The following is a 21814-nucleotide window of genomic DNA, read 5'->3' on the forward strand; positions in this document are numbered from 1 at the left end:
TATCTTGAAATATTTGCTGTTGAAAATATTCACCGTCTGTACAGCAACCACGGTCGCCATATTAAAAATAGACTATTTCTCACGTTCTCACGTCTCCCCATTGTTGACCACGAGCAGTGATGCAGCGACAGTGTCTTGGGGCCCTGAGCAAAAATTCACAGGGGCTCTATAATCATGTACGTTAAGGCTGCTATTACTATCAATAAAAATCATCATAAACAAGTGCTTTAATACCATTAATATTGTATCATGCCTCAAATAGCTCGGTATAGTTGTGTGAATGGAAAAAACGTCAAGTTATTTGCAATGGAATAGTTGATCCCATTAGACAATAGAATATAGGTTCTTGTACACAAACAATACAATAAGCGGATTCAGCATCTCACCGAGCGCAAAGCATGCTGGTCCAGGTTACATGTCAGGCCTACCCAGATCGTATCCCAAGCTGTTAACATGACCGAGTGTGACACAGATATTGAATATATTGAGCATTAAAAATGTATGTTTTAAAAGAATTCTGTAAGAAACAGGGACACAGTGTTACTGGGAAGAGAAAAATAACTCGTGGCCCTTGCTAGACCAATAAATAAATAAAAAACAGTTACATAAATCAGTTACAAAAAGCATTACTAGTTAGGTATATGTCAAACTTACTAACACCTTCCAGTGCTTCCTACTTAAATCTTGTAGCTTTTAACGTGTTGTAACATTTGCAAAATTACTAACCAATCTTAAAATGTGCGCTCCGTTAATAAGGTTCCACTCGCAATACCACAGTTCACTTAACACTGCGTAACATTTTGGACTAAACTGTTACCAGCGATACAAAACATGCTCCTAGTAACCAACTAGACATCTCATATTTACCTGCCTTTAGTCGACATCTCCATGGAGACGAGCTGGAGACGTCCCGCTCCCAGTAAAGTTTCAGTCAGGTCTTAGAAGAGGTGAGCCACTCACAGAAAAAACACATGTTTATTTGTTCATTCTTTAGGTATTTTACAGAGAAAGATTTCAGAGAAACATCTGTCATTTGAAAAAAAAAAAAAATCACAAAAACGAAGGATCACACAGTAGGTTGGGTTAATGTAATGGGAACGCTTTCCATGGAGTTACAGAGCAGTAGAGTGAGAATAAAAGTCCCAAAGCCTTTCAATGGAAACTTCTGGAGAAGCCATCAACTCTCCCAAACGGCACACATTGGGAATAGGAGGAGCAGCACGGCTCGTTCCTCTCAGAACAGGGGGATCATGACAATGTTACAATAAACAGGTAATACTAAACGATGCTGTAATAGAGTCATAACTTATAAAACACTCTGCCCCCACTGCCCTATTTTAGAAAATGACATTACCATAACTGAGGAAGAAAGGGGCATAAACTGCGCCAGATTTAAAGGTCTGCTCTGTCACCCTTCACATAGTAGTTGTTGGAACTGTGCTATCCCGGGGCTGGACTTGCTGTCTTGGGGCCCTGTTGGCTTAAGGGCCTCAAGCAGTTGCCTGACTTGCCAAATGACAAGCTGCGCACGAGTTGAAAAAGAAACCACGAGGGAAGATCTGGCTCCTCCGTCAGCGCTTGCTCCTGTACACAAAACATGACAATATATCTGCACACTTGTGTGCATCTTAATGGTTTTAAATGGCATATGCTATTTTCCTAAAGTCTTTGTCATTATGACTAACAATATATGTTTGATGTCTTAGTTGACGTTGCCACAGTAACTCATTAGCCATGTTGTTTGTTTCCATTGACTTTTACAATTTTTTTACAAAATGGTGTTGCCCTGTCAGACACTTTCAGTTCCGCTATGGGAATCCTGAGACACAACTTTGGCCAAAAGCCATAGTCCTCCTCCTCTTTTCCTGCTCTTTGATATACTTTACATCGACTCTGTTTTAAAGCCCGGTGAAGCGTCTATGTAATCGATGCAATCTGCCTATTTTTACATCCTAATATTTTTATAATTTAATAATTAGAATTTCATTTCAGTGTGAAAACTAAAGGGTTTGAAAACTTGTCTGTTGAGTTCTTCCATTTTAGACACTGAACCAGATGCAAATAACAACCAGCGGCTGCTCCCTCTGGCCCAGTTACCTCCCGCTGTTCCCCTGTGGCGTTGGCCGGGTCACTGGCTATGCTCTGGCCCTTGGTGTGGCCTGTGAGAGTCCAAATAAGAGGTTTCACTGCAGGGCCCACCTCTGCTGCACGGGGCACCCGCACACAGGAAGCCATAATTGGGACAGAGCAGAGACCTTCCCCCCTGTTCGCCTCATTCTCAAGAGAAACTCTCCCACATTGAGAGCCAGAACTTTTAATTACCAGTGGTGAAACTCAAGCCCCAAAGTCCCATTTTATTCACCTTAATTGCACAAGCCATCAGTTATAGAGCCCACTAGTGGCTGTAAAGGCTCGTGGCCAAATATCAGTGATGTTGTACAGTGTTTTTAATGAGCCGGGTTTTCGATGACTCGCTGAATAAATAAAAATGTTTGTGCAGATGGATTTCTAGTTCAGATCTTCACCGCACTTTTACAGCTGTGCCCACACACACATGCACACACACACATACACACCCACACTGCACTGAACAACAGAGGATCCGTCAGAGCCCGTCTCGTTTGAAGCTCAGAATAAATGTGTTTGTTCAATAATTTAGGATTGGTTATATCTTTGTGTGATTTATCTTTTCAAAGACGGTTAAGAAAAAGCGACTGTATTTGCACTGTAATTTCTGAAGGCTATAGAAAGGGCTATTTGCCAAGTAAATAGCTTTGCTCTTTAAATCGTCTCTGTAAAGTTTGTTAAATTGAGAACAGACCAGTTCTTCTCAACAGGAGGTGTTTGCAGCCTGATATGTCTCTTGACTTTACTAATTTGCAGTTTCTGTGCCCTCAGGGTGCTGTTAAATCCCGACCAGGCGGACATGGAGGAATAAGCCTTTGTTTGGTGAGTTATTTGTTTAGCTGTCATTTGGAGCATTGTTTATTTTCTTGCTTCCTTCTGAGCATTGATCTCTGTTCCAGGCCCAGGACTGACCTGCGGGCTGCGGCCCGGGACACTGGTGTTTGGGCTGGAGCGGTCAGGGCTGTGCGTGTGATTGGGTGATGATGTCCAGCATGAGGCAGTGGCGTCGCATGGTGCTGGCGGCCATGTTGGCCTGGGTCCTCCTCTTCTTGGGTCTGCTCTCGTACTTCTTGGACGCTCGAGTTGGAGAGCCGCTGACCTCGGCTGGTTCTTTACTATCACCACACCCTGACGTTCGCCGCCTGGCCTCCATACAGGCCGCTATTACAGGCTTCAGGCCTGAGCCCGTCACTGTGACCGCTCCTTACCAGGGGGATCAGTCCAAACCAGGACCAAGCAACAGCTACCCCACTCCTGAGTCCAGTGTGGAGGGAACACACAGCCCCAATAGCGCCCCCTATAGAAGCCAAGAGGTCAGTCAACAGGATTATCTTGATCCTCAAAGTCTGGCTGCATGGTCGTCCTTTGGCACAGAGAATATAGACGAACCTGGAGCACACAGTCGAGAAAGGACATCTCAGCAGACAACGGACTATCAGAACAATGTTAGCAATGCTGTTGAGGATGAAGAGGAGGATGAGGAGCTCAGCCACAAACGGAGGACCACAGCAGGCCGCAGGTCTGGGGCTGACTCCAGGGACTTAGAGGAGTACTACTTCTCTAAATCCTACTCGGTGGTGCAGCGGTTGTGGCGGGGCAAGGTGTCTTCTGGGATGTTAAGTCCTCGTCTACAGCGTGCCATGAAGGACTATTTGAACGCCAACAAGCACCATGTTGTGTATAAGGGACATCGCACACCAGCGCAGAGCCCGAAAGAGCTGTTGTGTCAGATCAAGGCCCAGGTCAAACTCGGCACTGTGGACGGATCAGAGGAGCCCTTCAGCTCTCTGGGGTGGGGGGATCTGGTGCCCTCGCTCCCACTCCAGCAGCTGTACACGCGCAGCGGTCCAGGCCTCTTTAAAACCTGCGCTGTTGTCACCTCCGCTGGGGCTATCCTGCGCTCAGGACTGGGCAGGGAGATAGGTCAGTAAATTTATTGAATAATTTACTGTTTATATCTAAGTCATATGTAATTGCTTATTGTTTTCATTTTCACATGCATCCAAATTGAAAAGAAGCATCTTAGAAGTGCCTCAAAAATGTAGTGCTCTGAAACAGTCACAAACGTGAAGAGAGCTTTACTGTTTGTTTTCTCTGGGGTTTGTATTATACTGCTGTTTGCAGAATTATAACACCGCCAACACCAACAATAAGAGCTCCTAAAAAGCTTTCATAAACCCATTTAGAAAAAGTCGGTGCACATGCGTTTGCTGCCCCTTTTTTCTTTTTTGGCCCTGTCACATAAAATATCTAGTGCTAACATACTCTAAATCTTTCACTGCTTTGATGATTGGCCTCACTGCACCTGACGTTCCCCAAACACAACCCTCAGGTTATTTTGAGACATGCAGAATTCAAAATGCCTCATCAATTACCTTTCTTTATGATTTTTCATCTCCTTGCGTTCTAATTTCTCTATTGATCAATGAAAAACAAACATACCGTATATTTTCTCAAAAGTCTTTCACTGCTTATTGTTCCCATCTGTTCAAGTTTGGGACTTGCCCCACAGGCCCGAGGGCTCTCTCGTCTAACCCTGCATGATTGAATGACTCTACACACCATCACCAGACCTCAACATTTTTGCAAAACACAACAATCCATATCCCATAGATACAATGTTCAAATGTTATTTTTTACCATCTGGAACAAATTATGTACTGACCAACTTTCAGTAATTGTTGTGTTGTTAAGGTCAATTATGCCACTTATGCCACAAAATGACTTAATTACACCTTAGACTGGACTCAAACAATAGTCAGGGATCAACTGAGCAGACCGCACTGCATCAGTAAGTGGAAGCTATGAGTACAATATACTTGTAGCACTTAACACAATCTCTTCCTTTTTTATAAAACAGGAAGTCGTCCCGTAGTCATCACTACGGAAAGGATTTATTAAGGTAAACAAGTCACTTCGTACTGCTTTGTGTGCATTTGCCAACTCGGTTAAATAAGTGTTACGAACAATATATTTACATCAAATACAGGAAGATGGCACCTGAAACCCTACCTGCACTGCAAAACGACAGGGGCAAATGTTCTTCCTTGTTGTGAGTTAATGGCACTGACGGTGCATCTTCACACTGCCCCCGACTGTTCTGGAGTATCGTAAGGCTTTTAAATGGACCAAAACATGCTGCAAATTTTATACTGTTTACTTTGGAGACTTCATAGAAATGCAGTGGAGTAGAACGTATTATATCTATATTTAAAATGTACTGGAGTAAAAGTCATACATTCTCAAAAACAAAAAAAAAGTAAAGTACAGCTCCTCAAAATTACAGTACTGAAGTAAATTTACTTGCTCAACGTAGCCAGCCTTTCAAGGACGACATTGGTTGTACATACTGTCGGTAGATGCACTTTCACAAAACAATTCAATGTATCAATTTTAAGGAAATGGTTAGTGTAGTTTGTATCCAGTTTCTTATCTCACAATACTAAAGCAATGCCCCCGTGTAAATTAGAAACCGGTGTCTGCATTGATATGTGTCCACCCAAATAGTCGATTTTTATCACAAATATGAAAATCTCCATTTTTCTGAAGCCGTACGTTCATCACACTTCTTTTCTGTTTGTTGTGTTGCTTGAGATTGCTCTATCTTGTGACTCGCCTCCCCCATACATTGTGTCTGTGCGTGTTCTTGGTTTGGCAGCGCTTTGGCAAGTGGGGTGTGTGTGAACTCAGTGACAGATGGCCGGGTAGTGAAAAGCAGCACCCCCTCTGGTAACCAATCAGGCGCCCTCGCATTGCATATAGCTTTCTTGCATTGTCGTGAGAATTGCAGTGCTCAGAGCGACAGTGCAAAATCATTTCAGAAAGGGCAACTTCATGTACTTTATTTCAGGCTTCTGCTGATGCCTCGATGTGAGAAGGATCAGAGTAGATTAGACTTGGTGAAAGCGCGTCAATAGCAGCTTTGAAGGTTCAAAATCTCAGCTGGAAAAGTTCCCTGTTGAGAAAGATATGTGAGCTTTATAAGGTCAACTGTATTTATAAAGATGTGGGTGCAGAACCGGTTAGCGGCTGAAATGCTTGAAGATTTTGTGGATTTAATTGTCCAATAAAAGTCCCCTTGACATTCAACCATTATTAGTTTAGTAGTACATGCATGAGCTGATTAAGTGGCTCCTAAATACTGGGTTTGGAGCGTTTAGCTTTAATTATCCTCACGTTTATATTACATTTAGTGTGGACTACATGAGCTGGGGATGGTATGTTTTTAGTACAAGGTAGAAGGTAAAGGATATCATGTTGATACCAAGTTTTGATGCCTGGTGGATCCTGAGATGGAGCTACAGAACTGTACAAAGCAGCCCCAGCACAAATAAACTTCTTGTTTTCCTCAAAGATGTAGTTAGGTTATCTATTACAGTTCTGGTATATTGTTCTCATGATGAAAGAGCTTTCTGTGTAATGAACGGTTCAGGATAGGGATGTCGAGATTAACCGATTTTAATTACCGCGGTTATAAAAGCTCATGGTAGCAGGTTAATCGTGAGAATTTTAGGACCCAAGGTAAATCATCGCATGAGTTATTTGTGTGCACATGAAGTCAGCGGCATGTTCAATCGTCAAATGTTTAATCTCATCCATTTTCATAACTGCCAAAGGAAGAGTCCCAAAAGAATCATGTGCAGCCGCGTTTATGTCACATATAAATGGACTTTAACTGTGTGAGCGCATGGAAAGAAAGAAATCTTTCGAAAACATCTACATAAATTTGCTTTTTTCAGGTATAGCTAATAATATTCTACTGCCTATTTATTAGTTTACTATTTAACATATTAGTTTGCTTTTTTTATATAATGACAAAAGTTTAGATTAAAAAAAAACATAGGCTGAATGTTCAATAGGTTTTTGATTAAAACAACCCTTAAAAAATATGAAAATGTGTATGCATGTCTTGCTTCTCTTTTGTGAACATTTAAACAGGACTGTAAATGTTTGAGAAATTTTCAAGATTTTCTTCCTTGATTTTCTTCCTTAATTTTGCTAATCATGAAAAAATTTAGAATTGTGACATCCCTAGTTCAGGATAATTGTTCCATAATGTGAACAAGGCATTTAGTAACTGTTTCCTTGTCCAGTCTTGAGGGTTAGTTTGTTAAGTTAAGTTATACTTTATTGATCCCAGTAGGGAAACACCTGGATAGAGGGTTAACCTATTGTGCATGTTTTTATTGGTAGGGGAAACATGGAGGAAACCTGCACAAACTCCACACAGAAAGGTCTTTTCCAGGTGGGAATCGAATCCGGGACCTTCTAGCTGCGCCGACCAATTAATCATGTTAACATTAGAGCTGCTTGATATGAGACAACAAGAAATGATATTCGATAACTGTCAGAAACCATTCCAACATCATTCATCAAATTGTGTCAAATTATGACCTATAAAATACCAAATCAGACCTAAAACACGTGAAATAGAACTACATTTCGGATAGCACGACTGAAAGGGGCTAGGTGCAAGTTGGCCATTTTATACTCACTACTGCCACCTCAGGTCATACGTGTAATTGCACCTTCTATATTAAGCTCGTGCATGACGGCACTTCGGACCAAATTAACACCTTTATGAGTGACAGTGCAGGATTTTAGAGGCAGTTGTGGTGAACAGGTCTACACATTAGGACATTGTTGGAACATGTAGGGGAGGAAAATACTTAATTTTAAACATTTTTAAACTCTGTATAGTCCCTTTAAACTGAACGTTTGTGCATTGTTTTTGGCTGTTTTTGCGAAATAGTGTGGGAACTCAGTCTGATCAGAGAAAGAAGAAAGACCTCAGTGGTTTTGCAATATTTTGTGGCTCCTTATCGTGTGGAAATCACCTAACATTTTGATAAGCCCTAGTTTCCATGTAACAAAGTAGAATGATAGTCTACCACCACAGAGTATGGTGTGAATTAATAATAACTACAGCGTGGCACTTTGAGAAACTTGGCAACACAGACTTGAAAAGCACAAAACAAGTGTAAGACATTAGATATATCCTGTATTCATAAGCAACTGCCATGTAATTGCTATTTTTTATAATCATTATTCCATGCGATGACTGTGATGTGAAGTTTTGGTACAACAATGGTAGTACACATAACAAGATTGATGGGTCATAGGGTCATTGGCTATTATAGTGATTTGAAAGAACAGAAAACAGCATGTTTATTTTCTGTAATGTGGTGCGATATATAATCCTCAAACCTATATGAATTATGGTTAATCTATTTAATACAAAAATGCAGTCTGGTGTAAATCCTGGCTTCAGCTCTGAGATCGACAGGTGTTTCCAAATCTCTGCTCAAGCGTGGCTGTCCCCTACCAATATTTGCATTCTGGTCTCAGTCCAAATGCTGAAAGTAAAGCTACCCCATCAACAAACTTTGCACGGCTACACTGGCTTCTGCAGGGATTAACATCACTTTCAATTATTATAAAATCGTAAAATCATCTTTTGTTTAATTATTGACCATGTTATGATGTTATCCTCAGCCAAACATACCCAGGGTTGCGTTTAGTTCATCTTTTTTAGCATGTTTGACGTTTGCTACCGTCATCTTTAGCTTTCATTTTGACCTGGCTCTTTGGGCTGTTGTAGCAGATGGAGGTTTACTCTTTCATTATATGTAATTACATCGAATCTATTAGGAATTAGGGTTATTTTTGAGACGCATATTATACACTGAGTTGTGCAACAGCAACATTAAACAAATCATTTTGCCCAGACCAAGCATTTATTCCAATATTTTTGTTTTATTGGGTAATGAAACCCTCCTGAAACTGCATAATTAGCACAAAATGCATTGACTGTTTTTGTTGTTTTATACCAATGGGTTCTTTTAGGTTCTTTTAATCTAGATTTTTAATGATGCATTTTGAGCCCTAATATTTGGTTGTCTATTGCTGGCAAGATAATGCAGTTCCTGTTAAGGCCCTTGTCTGTAGCTGTGGGGTCATTATAAGGCACTCACTCCTCAAAGCACAGATTTGCCCTGCCACCGAGCCGTGAAACAGGAGAACATTGTAATTAAGCTGTTTAGTTCTATTGGACACTTTCTCACTGTTTCTTGGTTACATTATTCCTCCAGTTTTAGCCTCAACAGGAAATCAAAGCCTATTGATCTTGTGTATATGTGTGTGTGTGTGTGCGTGTGTGTTTCACTGTATTCCTGGCTGCTCAACTCCATAAACTAATCTCCTCTGTGCAGTGACAAATGAGGGCAGTTTTTTTTTATTAAACTGAATTGAACGCTCAAGCCATGCATTTGAAAAGGACACAGTTTGTGTTGGGCTGTTTGAATTATTGAGGTTTCTGTCTATAGAGACGAGGACATAGTGCGCCGCTGCCCTCATGTGGTCAACTAAGGGTCTTGCAGTATGATTGCTTGGGAAATGGCAATTTAGTAGCCTGTCTAAAACAAATGCAGGCCTGTCGTCTTTACAAATCATCAGACTGAGATGGTTTAAAGTTGGACAGCGTAGGTAGAAGAGTGCGGAGTTAAGAGCGGACACAGTCTCAGAGGAAGACCGAAGGAGAGATTGATGTGTTTGTTTGACAATGCACATCTTGAGGGATGAATGCAAATATGAAATAGATAAATAAATACAATAAGAAAACACCATAAGTATGACGAGATTTAGAATTGCAATGTTTTATGTAATATTGTAATATATGATTTTAACAAGAGAAGAGAAGACAACCTTCAGGCATCAAAGCAGGGAACGATGTCTGATGTCAATTAATGATATGAGATATGAGAGAACATTATTTCTACAGAAAGGCCGCTGAGACGCAAAGTATTTGAAGTGAAAGTAATCCTTTACACTCATGACCTATATTACTCTGAATAAAGAGGTGACGTTTGAAAAGCATTCAATGTTTTAGTGCAGGGGTCTCCAAGTAAATTTCAGGGCCAAAATATATCATGATTGTATCGCCAGGGTCCATAAACAAAAGCTCCTGTAAAATATGTTTTGATTGGGAATGTACTATTGAACAAACCTTTTTCAATAAATGAATCATAATAAGCCTGACAGGACTGCAACCTCGGCTTACTCTTGTATTGCACGTAACAAACCTGTGTCACAAGTCTCTGCTACACTGTCACCATTATTCATTCTTTCAGCACTAGGTGGTAAGCTAATATTGTAGCCACAGCTGCCCAGGGGCAGACTGTCCATTTTCCACGTGGCTATACAATAAAGTGTTGTTGATATCCTGATCTCTTCTTAAGTCAGTGCCCACTGCTGGACATGTGTGGAATTCTTTCCTTTTTATTCAAGCTGCCCCCTAGTGGCTGGAGTGAGCATTCTGGTTATTTATTTAAAAATGCATAACTCCGCACAGGAATGGGCTAGACAGGCAATGTTTTTTTTTTTTTACAGACTCAGGAATTTGTGCTCTACAAGTCAGAAACAAGGATCATCTCGTGGGCCGGAAATTGGCCTGTTGGAGACCCCTGTTTTAGTGCATATGAGCGTCTTTTCATCCTTTCAATTGGCGCCCTCAAAACTTTAGAAGAATCTGTGTGTTAAATTATGACCAGTGGTTCATATCCCTGTATAAAATGTACTCCGACTGTACAAACCATTTACGGAGATGAAATGCCAGTTTTTATTGGAATTATACAGCTGATTCTATTACTGGAAGTGTTAGACTTGGTCACCTGACTCTGATACAGTGGTGCTCGTTCAAAGTCAATTCCTGTCACAGCAGGGGGGCACCAGAGGAGATGTGGAGTGTGTAATAACAGCTGCCGCTCCAGAGACCGAAAGGGAGTCTAAAAAGGTGGCATTCATTTAAAGTTGGCACCAAATCGAATCGGAAAATCTTCCACACAGAATGACTGATATGGCAACTGTATATTTTCTATCTAGGTTACTCACATTATTATTCACTGCCACTGTTGGACTGCATATTCTATAGTCCTGGAGGATTTTACTCTGTCCACAGCAGCAGCGCTATTAATGAGCTCTCTTCAGACTCCTCTTGTTTTTATGCAATCCTCGTCTTCTTAAGCACACGTAAACTGAGATTTTTTTTATGAAAGAGGAGCATTATTCATTTAAAGGCACATAGAAAGAAACATTTCTCCTGCCTAACTCTGAACTCTAAAAATACCCTCCCCATTCATTTTTTCTCATAGTTTTCAGGGGAAAGTAATGTTTAACTAGAGAAAACAAACCAAGTGCTGTTAATATGCAGCACTATTTATAGTCCCATGGGGTGAAACATACTGTATTAATCACCAGGCAATACCAAAAACAATTGAGTACAATTATATGGGAGAAGTACACACTCAGTCATGATTAACGGTACATTACACACAATCACATGTCTTCCCAAACGACATCTGCCCTGGTCAGAGATGGAATCGCCTGAGCTCATCACCAATGTTGCCGTTTTATGATGATCACTTAACCTCTGGAGCCGCAGTTTCAATCATGGCGCTCCACCTGCTTGTTTACCTCAAATTATGTCTGTTCCGGAGCTTGGAGTGGTGCTGTGGGAAGGGTACAAGTGTTACGAGTGTTAGAAATTGTACCTCACAGTGGTGCCTTGAATGCCAATCAGTGCGGTCGCAACTGGAAATTGGGTAGATTAAGAGTTGGAAATAATCTTTGTTGTCATGGCCCCATAGATCACTGGAGTTGGAGGTGGCTGTTGAGTGTCAGAAATCTCTTGTTAGGTAATACCTGGATTAACCACTGGAGGGCACTTAGGTTACTCTCACAGTGGTCTTCTGGACAATGGATAATTTACCTTTCTGCAGTAGTCCCACTGTTGTCATGGTAACAGCTCCCACAAAGCCTTCACAAACAAACAAACAAACCGCTTTGTTCCTGAAACGCTGGATGTGCTTTGTATAGATGTTAGTGTTCTTAACCTGATACAGTATAGACCGCATAATTGATGACGATGCATTGGTTTTATATATTTTTGAACACATTATACAAATGCACGCATTGTTCATTCACTACATTCGCGGTTGTGATTCTATTCGAGCTGCCCTGGGGTAGAATAACGGAATCGAGGCTGCCAATTTGCGCCATTGGCCCCTCCAACCACCACCAACAGACATCACAGCCTGCACCTGCGGAACCCGGGTATCCGCAATAAGGCTGCACAATTCAATTGCAATCAAAAGATAATCAAATCTTTTCCAAACATCAAAATATGGTCTGTCAGTCTTAGTGGGGTCTTTCCTATATTTGAACCCTGCAAACCGTGCAGTTTCAACCTCTAGCTGCATGATTTGTGTTAAGCTTATCATATTTCAGCGTTAAAGCATTCATGTTTAAAATATGCACTATGATAGGGATCTTAATTTTAATACAAATCGCAAACCTAGTACTGTTTTAAAATTGGGTAATATGCCAAAAAGTCATAATGCAATTTGTATAGAGCGTAAATGATGCTACATTTAAAGTACACTTTGGCATGAGGTTCTAGATTGAGAGTATGTGTTTGCATGTTACACCTGTTTTATAATTAGAAACTGTTGGTGATGGTGGTATGTAAATGAGCTGTGTATTTTTAACATTTCTGAGGGACAGAAATCTCATCTGCACCTGCACCACTTCTACTTTGCACATGCACACATGCTTAGTGAATGAGACGTACCACGAATGGAAATTAGCCCATGGTTACAACCTGGTGTGGCATATTTACATACATGACTCTCATGTGGGTTTATTAACATGCGCTTCCCTGTCCAAATATATGAACAAATAAATACATATATTATTTGTTGGATATGCCAATAATGCAGAACATGACGAGGCTGACCATAAAGTTTTGAATTCAACTTTGATTGAATATTACCCGTCATTTTAAGCTGAACTATTAAACTGTGGAATATAGACAGTGCACCTGTGAGGAGAAACAGTCTTTTGACTTCTGTCCATAGAAGCTAATGGCCTTGTGCCACTAAGCCACTAGGATGCACCCATTTGGTAGAAGTTTTGGACGTGTGTCTCCTTACTGAATGAGCCCCGTACTCAATACATATGCTTCATAATGTCCCACCTGGTCAAACACACAGTAAGTGTAGGGCCTGGTGGTACACAGGCACTAAATGCCTCTTAAATGTATCTTACAATTAGCAAAAACATAAAGTAGAGAAAGTATGGTGGTTGTTGCTGCTGTGCTGGTTCACTATTGGCAAATTCACACCTTGCTGTCAAATTGCTTTTATGTGAACAGCTCATTTTATATGTTAAAATTTCAACTGGTATATTATTATTATTATCGAAAATGCCAGGAATCCCAGAAAGCTTAAACTCAGACACTTTTCACTCCAAATCCTCTCTTGGGATTGTGTAGAAAAATGATAAGAGTGTGGAGCTGCATTAGACAAAACACTGATTCACAATATGGTGGTGATACGCCCAAATTACCAGCAGATAAGATTACGATTACATTTTTACAGTCAAATCCCGCATTCCTACAGCCAGTGGCTCTTTATGTAAATGATGTCTTGGATTTTGCTGTGATCATGATAAACAGTGTTTTCAAACTTTTAATTAGAGTAGAGTTACAGCAACTCTTCCTGCATCACCTCTTGTCACACAATGCACTCTTACATGCTTATTTTATGCATATATGTTACAGGTTTAAGTTTTATGGAAGGTTTTGATGTGAAGGAGTGGCTGAAATTTGATAAGCAATAACCAGTATTGACTACAAATGAAGTGGGAGCTATTTATTGTAACCAATAAAACAGAAAGTCAAGTAAAAATTTAAAATACTGTTTAATTAAAAGACATTAAAAGATGGGACGTGGCCTAGACCTAAACTAAAAATCCCCAACTTCCAATTTGAGTCCAGTGAGTCCCCTCTTTCGTCCATATCCTCTGAAGGGCCTGGGGCAGAAAACCCAGGGTCGACAGCAACCAACCAGCAACAGCCAATACTTAGTTTGAAGCAAGTAGCCAGAGGGCTACATGTGCAGGCAGGACACGCTACTGCTCCTGCAGCTCCCATGGCTTATCATGTCCGTGTCCTCAGTCTCCAGTCCTTGTACGGCCTAGCCCGTGCCTCCCGGTGACCCTCTGGCCACAGCCATGTCTCTGTTCGATCCATCTCTGCTGAGTGCCCATTCATTTCCCCTGCACGCCATCGCATAGGTGCGCGGATTACTTACCGCTATGGATTGACTAACACAGCCACATGGCAGTGTAATTGTGGCAACAAGATTGGACTGAAACATGCATTAAAAATCCTAAAAGCAAACAAATCGCTAAAACCTTTAATAGCAAATAAAATCCATATCACATATACAACATGTTCTGGTTGAGAAAAGACCGAATGAGAATACTTAGTCTTTATGCATTCAATGCAAAGGTCAAGAAAGCTTCATAAAACCTGCTTAACAATCATCAACACATAGGTATATTTTTCAGAATATGGCTTATTAGTTCTCCAGCCTCTTGTTTCTCTTCTTTCTCTTGAATATTCGCTATTGTGTCAGCGCCACAACCTGAAGACACTTGTAGTTTTGTTGTTGTTTTAGATGTCGATTTTAGCAAATGCACAAATTGTACATTAACATTCCCCTCCCCCCAAAAAGTCGCCACCAAAAAAGGTCCCTCGCTGTGGCAACAAGAAGATTAAAGGGGGGGTATTATGCAAAATCGACTTTTTCAAGCTTTACATCATGTTATTAAGTCATTCCCTCATTAAAAACATGCCTGAAGTGTTGCCTTGGCACATTCACGTATTTTTGAGTAATCTGTAAAAACTCTGATGGCAGCCATTTTAGGGATAGGTTTGCCTGAGTCCTCCTAGGAACGCCCCCACCTCCTGGAGACGCCTCCGAGCTTTCGTCACCAGCCGAGTAACCAACCCCTGCTCCTCAGCAGAACCCCCTCCCCACTGATGCCACAGGCAGCATGTGGAGGGGGCGTGTCGGAAAGGGTCAGAGGTTCTTAAAGAGACAGAGGCCTATTTCAAGACATTTGCTACAGCCATTTTGAGAGAGCAATTTTATACAAGGCAGTTATTCTAATATACTGCATTTACAGACCAACAGAAGGTTTCGTCATCATTGTAGTGCTATAGAGCTTCCCAGTGTTGCATTCATGTTTCATGTATTGATGGAAGAGTCGACTATCCTTCCAGAATTTAATTCATTGGACAGTTCTTCAAGTGCTGTCGTTTCTGCAGTCTCCTTTGATGTTTTCATTGCTTGATATACATGCCAATGATTTGACCATTCTGAAGCTTTTTCAAGACCCTCAAGGTGCATCTTTCAACATGTTCACTTAAGAAATAAGAATCAGCATCAGTTAATGTTAAATAAATAATAAATAATTATCCTATACCTTTTGGCATAGTTAAATCTATGTGGCGTCTCTTTAGGGGCTGCACATTGTATGAATCCTAATGTGTCATTGTCTATGTATTATTATATTCACTGCCTATATACAAAGACTGCTCATTCAGTCATCAAACAAGAGCACTCTTGACTTCCTGCTGTTTAAAATGATGAAGTCTGTATTGTAAGTGCAGGGATGTGTGTCAGGGCACTCGCCGCTTGAGTGATGATGTGTGTGGTTTGCCTTTTCAGACACACACGATGCAGTGTTACGGTTCAACGCGGCGCCGACAGATGGATATGAACGCGATGTGGGCAACAGGACCACTATACGCATCATCAACTCGCAGGTGAGTGAGAGAGAGAGGCTCATAATGGACATGAGTGCGTCACTGGCGGACAATCCACCTCACAGCCCAGTGCCAGCCCCATATGTGCACCAAGGAATTTGCCTGTGCGTGACTTAAAAAAAAAGAAGTTTAAATTAACATTATTCTTTATTAGGAGCTCTTTTCACTTAAACAATAGCACTGTCACAACACAAAACAAACAAGAGAGGCCTCCATATTGAAGATTACCTCAAAGTACGAATAGAAATTAGACATGAAAAACAACCTATGACCCATAACACCCATTGGCAGATGTATGTTCTTTGCATTTGAAAGAGCTCTTTATACATCAATGGAGCGTATTATATATGACAATGTATGTAGCTATAAGGGACAATGATGTGCTGGGTGTTTTTCTCTCCATTCAAAGTTAACCCTATCTGTTCTAATGGGCATTTAGTAATTGCCATTTATATCATTTACTCTGAATCGGAAATTAGGCCACACGCTGTATAGAACTATGAAAAGTCAATATAGAAATAATATATGTGTTAAATATAGTGTGCATTATAGGGCTGAATGATATGGACAAAATTTCATATCTCGATATTCATGCCAGATATATCGATATCGATACGATATAACTATGGGTTAGGTGAAAACTAAGCATTTAAAAAACAAAGAGTGCAGTTTTATTGATGAAAATCTCTATCGTTTTATCTTGCTTTTTCTATTTTAATATCTTGAATGTTCATATCTCGATATCGATACGATAACGATATATCTTTCAGCCCTAGTACATTATTGTAATAGCATATAATAATAATAATTGGTGGCATGGCTCTGTTTCACTCAAAGATTAACATTATGTCCACATAATTTCATTATTTAAAATAAATAAATAAGTAAATGCTGCTGTACAAAGCAAAAACGTGAAGATCAGACTGGTTCCCTTGTGTATGGATTCCATAAGTAAGAAAACATATTGTGACCTTTTCAGATCTTGACCAATCCCAGACATCGATTCAACACCAGCGCGATCTACAAAAACGTCACTTTAGTGGCCTGGGACCCCGCGCCCTACACCCTCAACTTGCACAAGGTGGGTTTTTCAAAAGGTTGCATTTACTTGTGTGATCATGATTCCAGACTGAGAACGATGGGCAGCGCAACTCTGTGGTAGATGCGTAGAAAAAATAACTCTGCAATGAAAAATAGGTATTTTATTTATCGATTGGGTGCAACTTTGAAACGGTGATCTCTGAGCGCTTATGACAGGTTATTTATGATTTAACAGTATTATACTTTATGTAGGATTTGGTACATAAGGTCCACGAGCGAATGCCAGTTATTCTACCTTTAGAATATGAAATTCTCCCGCTTCAACTTTTCTTCATAAAATTTCCACTTGATGAAGAAAAGTTCACTTGATTTGGTATAAAACTATGATTGCCGGCATTACCTCATCAAACTAGTAATAGAGAAAGAAAAGCACTTTCATCTTAAACTGGTCTGACCTGTTCTCCACCCCAATTTTAAAACGACAGAGTTTATAACATGTTAACTCACAGATAGTAGAATAAATGAAAACCTGTATTCCACCCAGTCAATTCCTCTATTCAAACAGTACATCAGCACTCACACCTGCTATAGTCCCTGTCTTCCCCTTCACATCCGCTGTCTTTTATCGATCTCCGCTTCCCCCGATATCTGACTTCCATCTGCCCTTGAAGCCGCTCCACCTTCTCCCTTTGTCAGAAAGGATGTGGCTGCCTGACATTGGCTCAACCTTTACAATGGGTGGACTTGACCATTACGACTTGTCTAGTATTAGATCTATTGAGGGGAGGGGGGGGGGGGGGAGTGCATGTATTGGTGTAATGTTGAGCAATTTATTACGTGAGATATATTAAGATGAGCACCATGCTGTGAACTTATTTGTAATGACTTATGTGCATTGTTTTTTGTTCTATTGACCAATTGGGGCGGGACAATTGATCACAATCATATTTACATAGAATTTTTACTCTTTTTACTTTTCTAAGCCACACTGTAATACTTTAGCCCATAAATATAACAAAATACAAGCATTCATTTCATTATAAGCGTTTTTGTTGGTAAAATACATGTGACTTTACTTTGAGCGGGCTCAGCTTTCCGTCTGGAGCATCACCTGCTTGCCTCATGGAAATATTCCACCATGTGGCCGCACAAGGTTTGAATACATGAATCTCCAAATATAGCCTATAACAAAAATAGCACTGTTGTCTGTCCTGCTGCTCATTAGGTTTCATTAGTTTACTTGTGTTTTAGGACAGTTTACTTGCTCCTGTGGCATTGCGGTTGCACAGGATTGCTAGAAAATGTTTTACATGAATACATCATTAGCTTTGGAAATTATCTTTGCAATCCTTATGCCGAGGCGCAGATACATAAATGTTATATCAGTTGGTTGTATGGTCCTTTGATAATAGATGCTGCTGATGACATTGTGACGCATTCGCTGGAAGTAGCTACCATTGTGAGACTTGTGGTTTGTGTCTTTCAGACCACACTCGGCTTAACCTCTCCCCCTTCTTGTGTGCTGCCATAGATTCCTCTTCTTGTTGCTGCGATATTAACCTTTTTCTGACATTATTTAGAAATTACTGGGGTGGATGAGTATATACAGAGTGAAATACCTTCGCAGTTTGGAATTCAAATCAACTCAGAAACCCAGTGATTCCTCGTGACTAGACCTTGGGATATGCAACGTGATTGGCTGCTGTAATGTTATAAATTAATTGACTTATTGACAGACTGAAAGGTCGGTTGCCGAGTCATAATGTCAAATTTAATAACTGTTTAATAACTGCATGTTGAATTTATAAATCTCATCACGACAAGTTCCGTGTTGAGTGTGCAGATGGATTGATACGTGGCTTGAAACATTTTACAAGTAGCAATGTTAGATGCCTGATACTGTATGTCTCCTATTGCTTGTGCCATAGAGATTATTACCTGTGTTTTGGTGTGTTTCCTTTTATTGTCGTCACGCACAAGCAAAAATCCAATCATGCATTTTTTTCCTTTTTCCGCTTTGTTGTGAGAATCTATCGTCTCTACAATAATGCCATTTCACTGCACCACAGCAGAGGTTGCTGTTGTTGACATCTTGTGACTACATGCATACATTTGCCACCACGGTCCAATCCTGATACAAAACAGATTCAGCCACATCTCACCAAACCAACCTGGGAGGAAAATGTCAGTATCGGCTTATTACACTGTATGCATTAACCATTTCAGTTTCAAAGAGAGAAAAGCTGTTATGTTTTGTAAAATCAATGGGAAGAATACTGATAAAAGTACTTGTTGATAAAACAGCCTTAATGTATCAGCCAGAGTTGCTTTTCTGACAACAAAGGCTTTCCTTGGAAATGTTGATTACGATGTTTCACTCGGCACACGCCACATTTCTAATTTGACAGATAGTGACAGTGTTTGTGGACAATGTTTTTTGAGGCCACGACTAACTGCTTTATCGATCTGCAAAAACATAGATGGCATGATGATTAATATAAGCTGCCATCTAACATAATTCTCAGAACACAAATTGCTTGTGTAACCTTTTGCACCACAAGCTGCATACATAAAAACATGAGCGAGGGAACATATAGAAATCAGATTAGACTGAAATATTATGTACTGGGAAATTTTTAATGATTGTAAGAAATCTATGAATAATTGCAGATGTTGTTAGTAGCAGTGTAGGATTGCAGCATTATGGAAACGTAAGGTTCACAGGCATTATTTATCAAAAATATATACAAGGAACTACAGTGTTTCGGGAAAAAAAATCTAAATGTGGAATATTTGTGATTAGGTTTATTATCATCTTTTTTGAAACATGTTCAGGTACATGCCCATTTGAAAGAAGACTGAAAGATACTGCTTAAACAAATTCAACATGTTTTATAGCAACTTAAACTATAGGGCCATTTGTGGATGATTTGTCCCCACGAAGATTTGTTAATTTGTTATTTGCAGGAAACGATGCATAAAGTAAGTGACGGAAACCTTCGCTACTCTATAAAATCTCAATGTCAGTTTAACTGTGAATAATCTTGCAGTCCTAGTAAAGTAACCATCTACATGAACCATGGCTGTAACATCCTGCATCCTTATGTTCCCTCTCTAGTGGTACACCAGCCCTGACTACAACCTGTTCGGCCCCTACGTGGAGCACCGCAAGCGCCTCCCGGCTCAGCCCTTCTACATCCTGCACCCGGGCTTCGTGTGGAGGCTCTGGGATGTGATCCAGAGCAATACTCAGGAGAACATCCAGCCTAATCCTCCCTCATCGGGATTTATCGGTAAGACATGGCCGAGCATACACTAAGCCCGGGCTCACGCGGTTTGCATCTGGCATCCCCCCCCCTCTGTTTCGTAAAACCTTCTGTACTCTTATCTCCACCTCCTCTCGGAGCGGGTAGAAACCTAGCCGCCGCACACGACCTGTCGCACAAAAGAAATGATGGAATTCTTATCTCGGCTATGCACAGTAACAATATCGGCAACACCCCCCCCGTGCAGGAGGCAGGGGAAATCATGGGAAATGTTGGTCACTCCTGAAGCACACCCTAGCATGTCAATATAATGCTCTCCAGCATGAAGACATTTCAATATCCGCAGTCGATCACATGGCTCATGCACATAACCGACTAATGACAACGCCTTTGTTTATCTCCAAGAACCAGACTATTATTTTTAATTTGCGTCCACACCACACTTGGCACAGTGAATACACTTGTCAAGAATAATCTGTCAGTTTGGCAGTAAACACTTGACATGAATTATGGGGAGTCGAATAAGTCAAAGGGGCTGTTGTTTCTTATAGAGCTTTATTTTGTAAAGGCTGTCTGCTTCTGGACAAACAAAAGTGCATCTGACAGGATTGTACGTTTTTTTTCTACGACTGGTTTGATTGGATAATGCCCATGGTATGTGTTAATCACAGTTTTACAGCATTGAAGTGACAGTTTATGTCACAAAATAGTCTAGTCTTTTGAGTAAGCGAGATATATTTATTTGGTAAAAGAAAAGAAGTAGCGTTGTACCTAAAAGAGTACATGTAACTATGGTAACAACTAATACGACCCAGTTTGAAGACTATTACCAGGTAAAAGTGTTTTGTTGGTCTAGTGATCATGTTATATCCATCCTATTACCGTGTTATTACTGTGCAACCAAAACCTCCAGTTTGTCATTTCTATAAAATGTTTAAATACATAATCAAGATCTAATTAGAAAACGTAGTAGGATTAGTATTAGTATTCATTCCTCATAATGCTGTGTGTTTGTGGTAGATGTGTTTGCGCCTCTCTGCTGCAGAGCGTTGGCCCTAATTATGCAATATAACACAGGCATAATAACTCCCGCTGATATGAATATTCAAATACTCAATTTCACCAATTTCCCTGTGCGTTGGTTTCCTATACCTTTGTCAACAACAAAACACCCTTATTAAACACTCCATGCTGGCGCTTAGATTGGATTGCTTTTTGTAATGATGAGATGGAAACCAGAAGTGTTTATCGATTGAGACGCTCAGTTGAGTAAAAAATTGCTCTTTGACAAATAGCATCTGTAAATAAAACATTTCATTTCAGTTTCAGTTTGCGGGACCATGGTATAAGCGGATTAAACTCGTAACCATGCATTATACAGTTTTAATGCACTCCATGTCGTGCATTAAAACTGTAGCCTATAATGCACGGCTCCTCATTGTTTAATCCTTGCTTATATTCATTTTGGAGCCACCTGTCAACCACGCATGGTCTTGGTGAGATTTCCAGACACATCCGATTGGGTTATTAATAGCTTTGAGGAAGCCTTTCCATTGACAGAGCGATGTATAGGGCTGTCATGTGATTGACAGTTGTAATGATCATACATGGCTTCTCCAAACACCATCAAACAGCGCACAATAGGTACACCGCAGCCTGTAGCAAAATGCCATCTCGCAGTCGTATGATGCTGTCTGTAAGTGTGTAA

The 21814-nt window shown here is 40.4% G+C and overlaps 1 protein-coding gene across 1 annotated transcript in view; it reads left to right on the top strand.

Moving 5' to 3' along the window:
* Positions 1 to 21814, top strand: part of st6gal2a (ST6 beta-galactosamide alpha-2,6-sialyltranferase 2a) — a 41509-nt gene that overhangs the window by 14409 nt on the left and 5286 nt on the right. The window contains exons 2-6 of the mRNA XM_079562389.1: positions 2899 to 2949; positions 3027 to 4050; positions 15702 to 15799; positions 16779 to 16880; positions 19959 to 20133. Of these exons, the coding sequence (XP_079418515.1) occupies positions 3108 to 4050; positions 15702 to 15799; positions 16779 to 16880; positions 19959 to 20133 (1318 nt within the window). The 5' untranslated portion in view covers positions 2899 to 2949; positions 3027 to 3107. The remainder of the gene's footprint in view (positions 1 to 2898; positions 2950 to 3026; positions 4051 to 15701; positions 15800 to 16778; positions 16881 to 19958; positions 20134 to 21814) is intronic.

This window comes from Gobius niger, assembly GCF_951799975.1.
Source record: "Gobius niger genome assembly, chromosome: 9".
NCBI classification, from domain to species: Eukaryota; Metazoa; Chordata; class Actinopteri; order Gobiiformes; family Gobiidae; genus Gobius; species Gobius niger.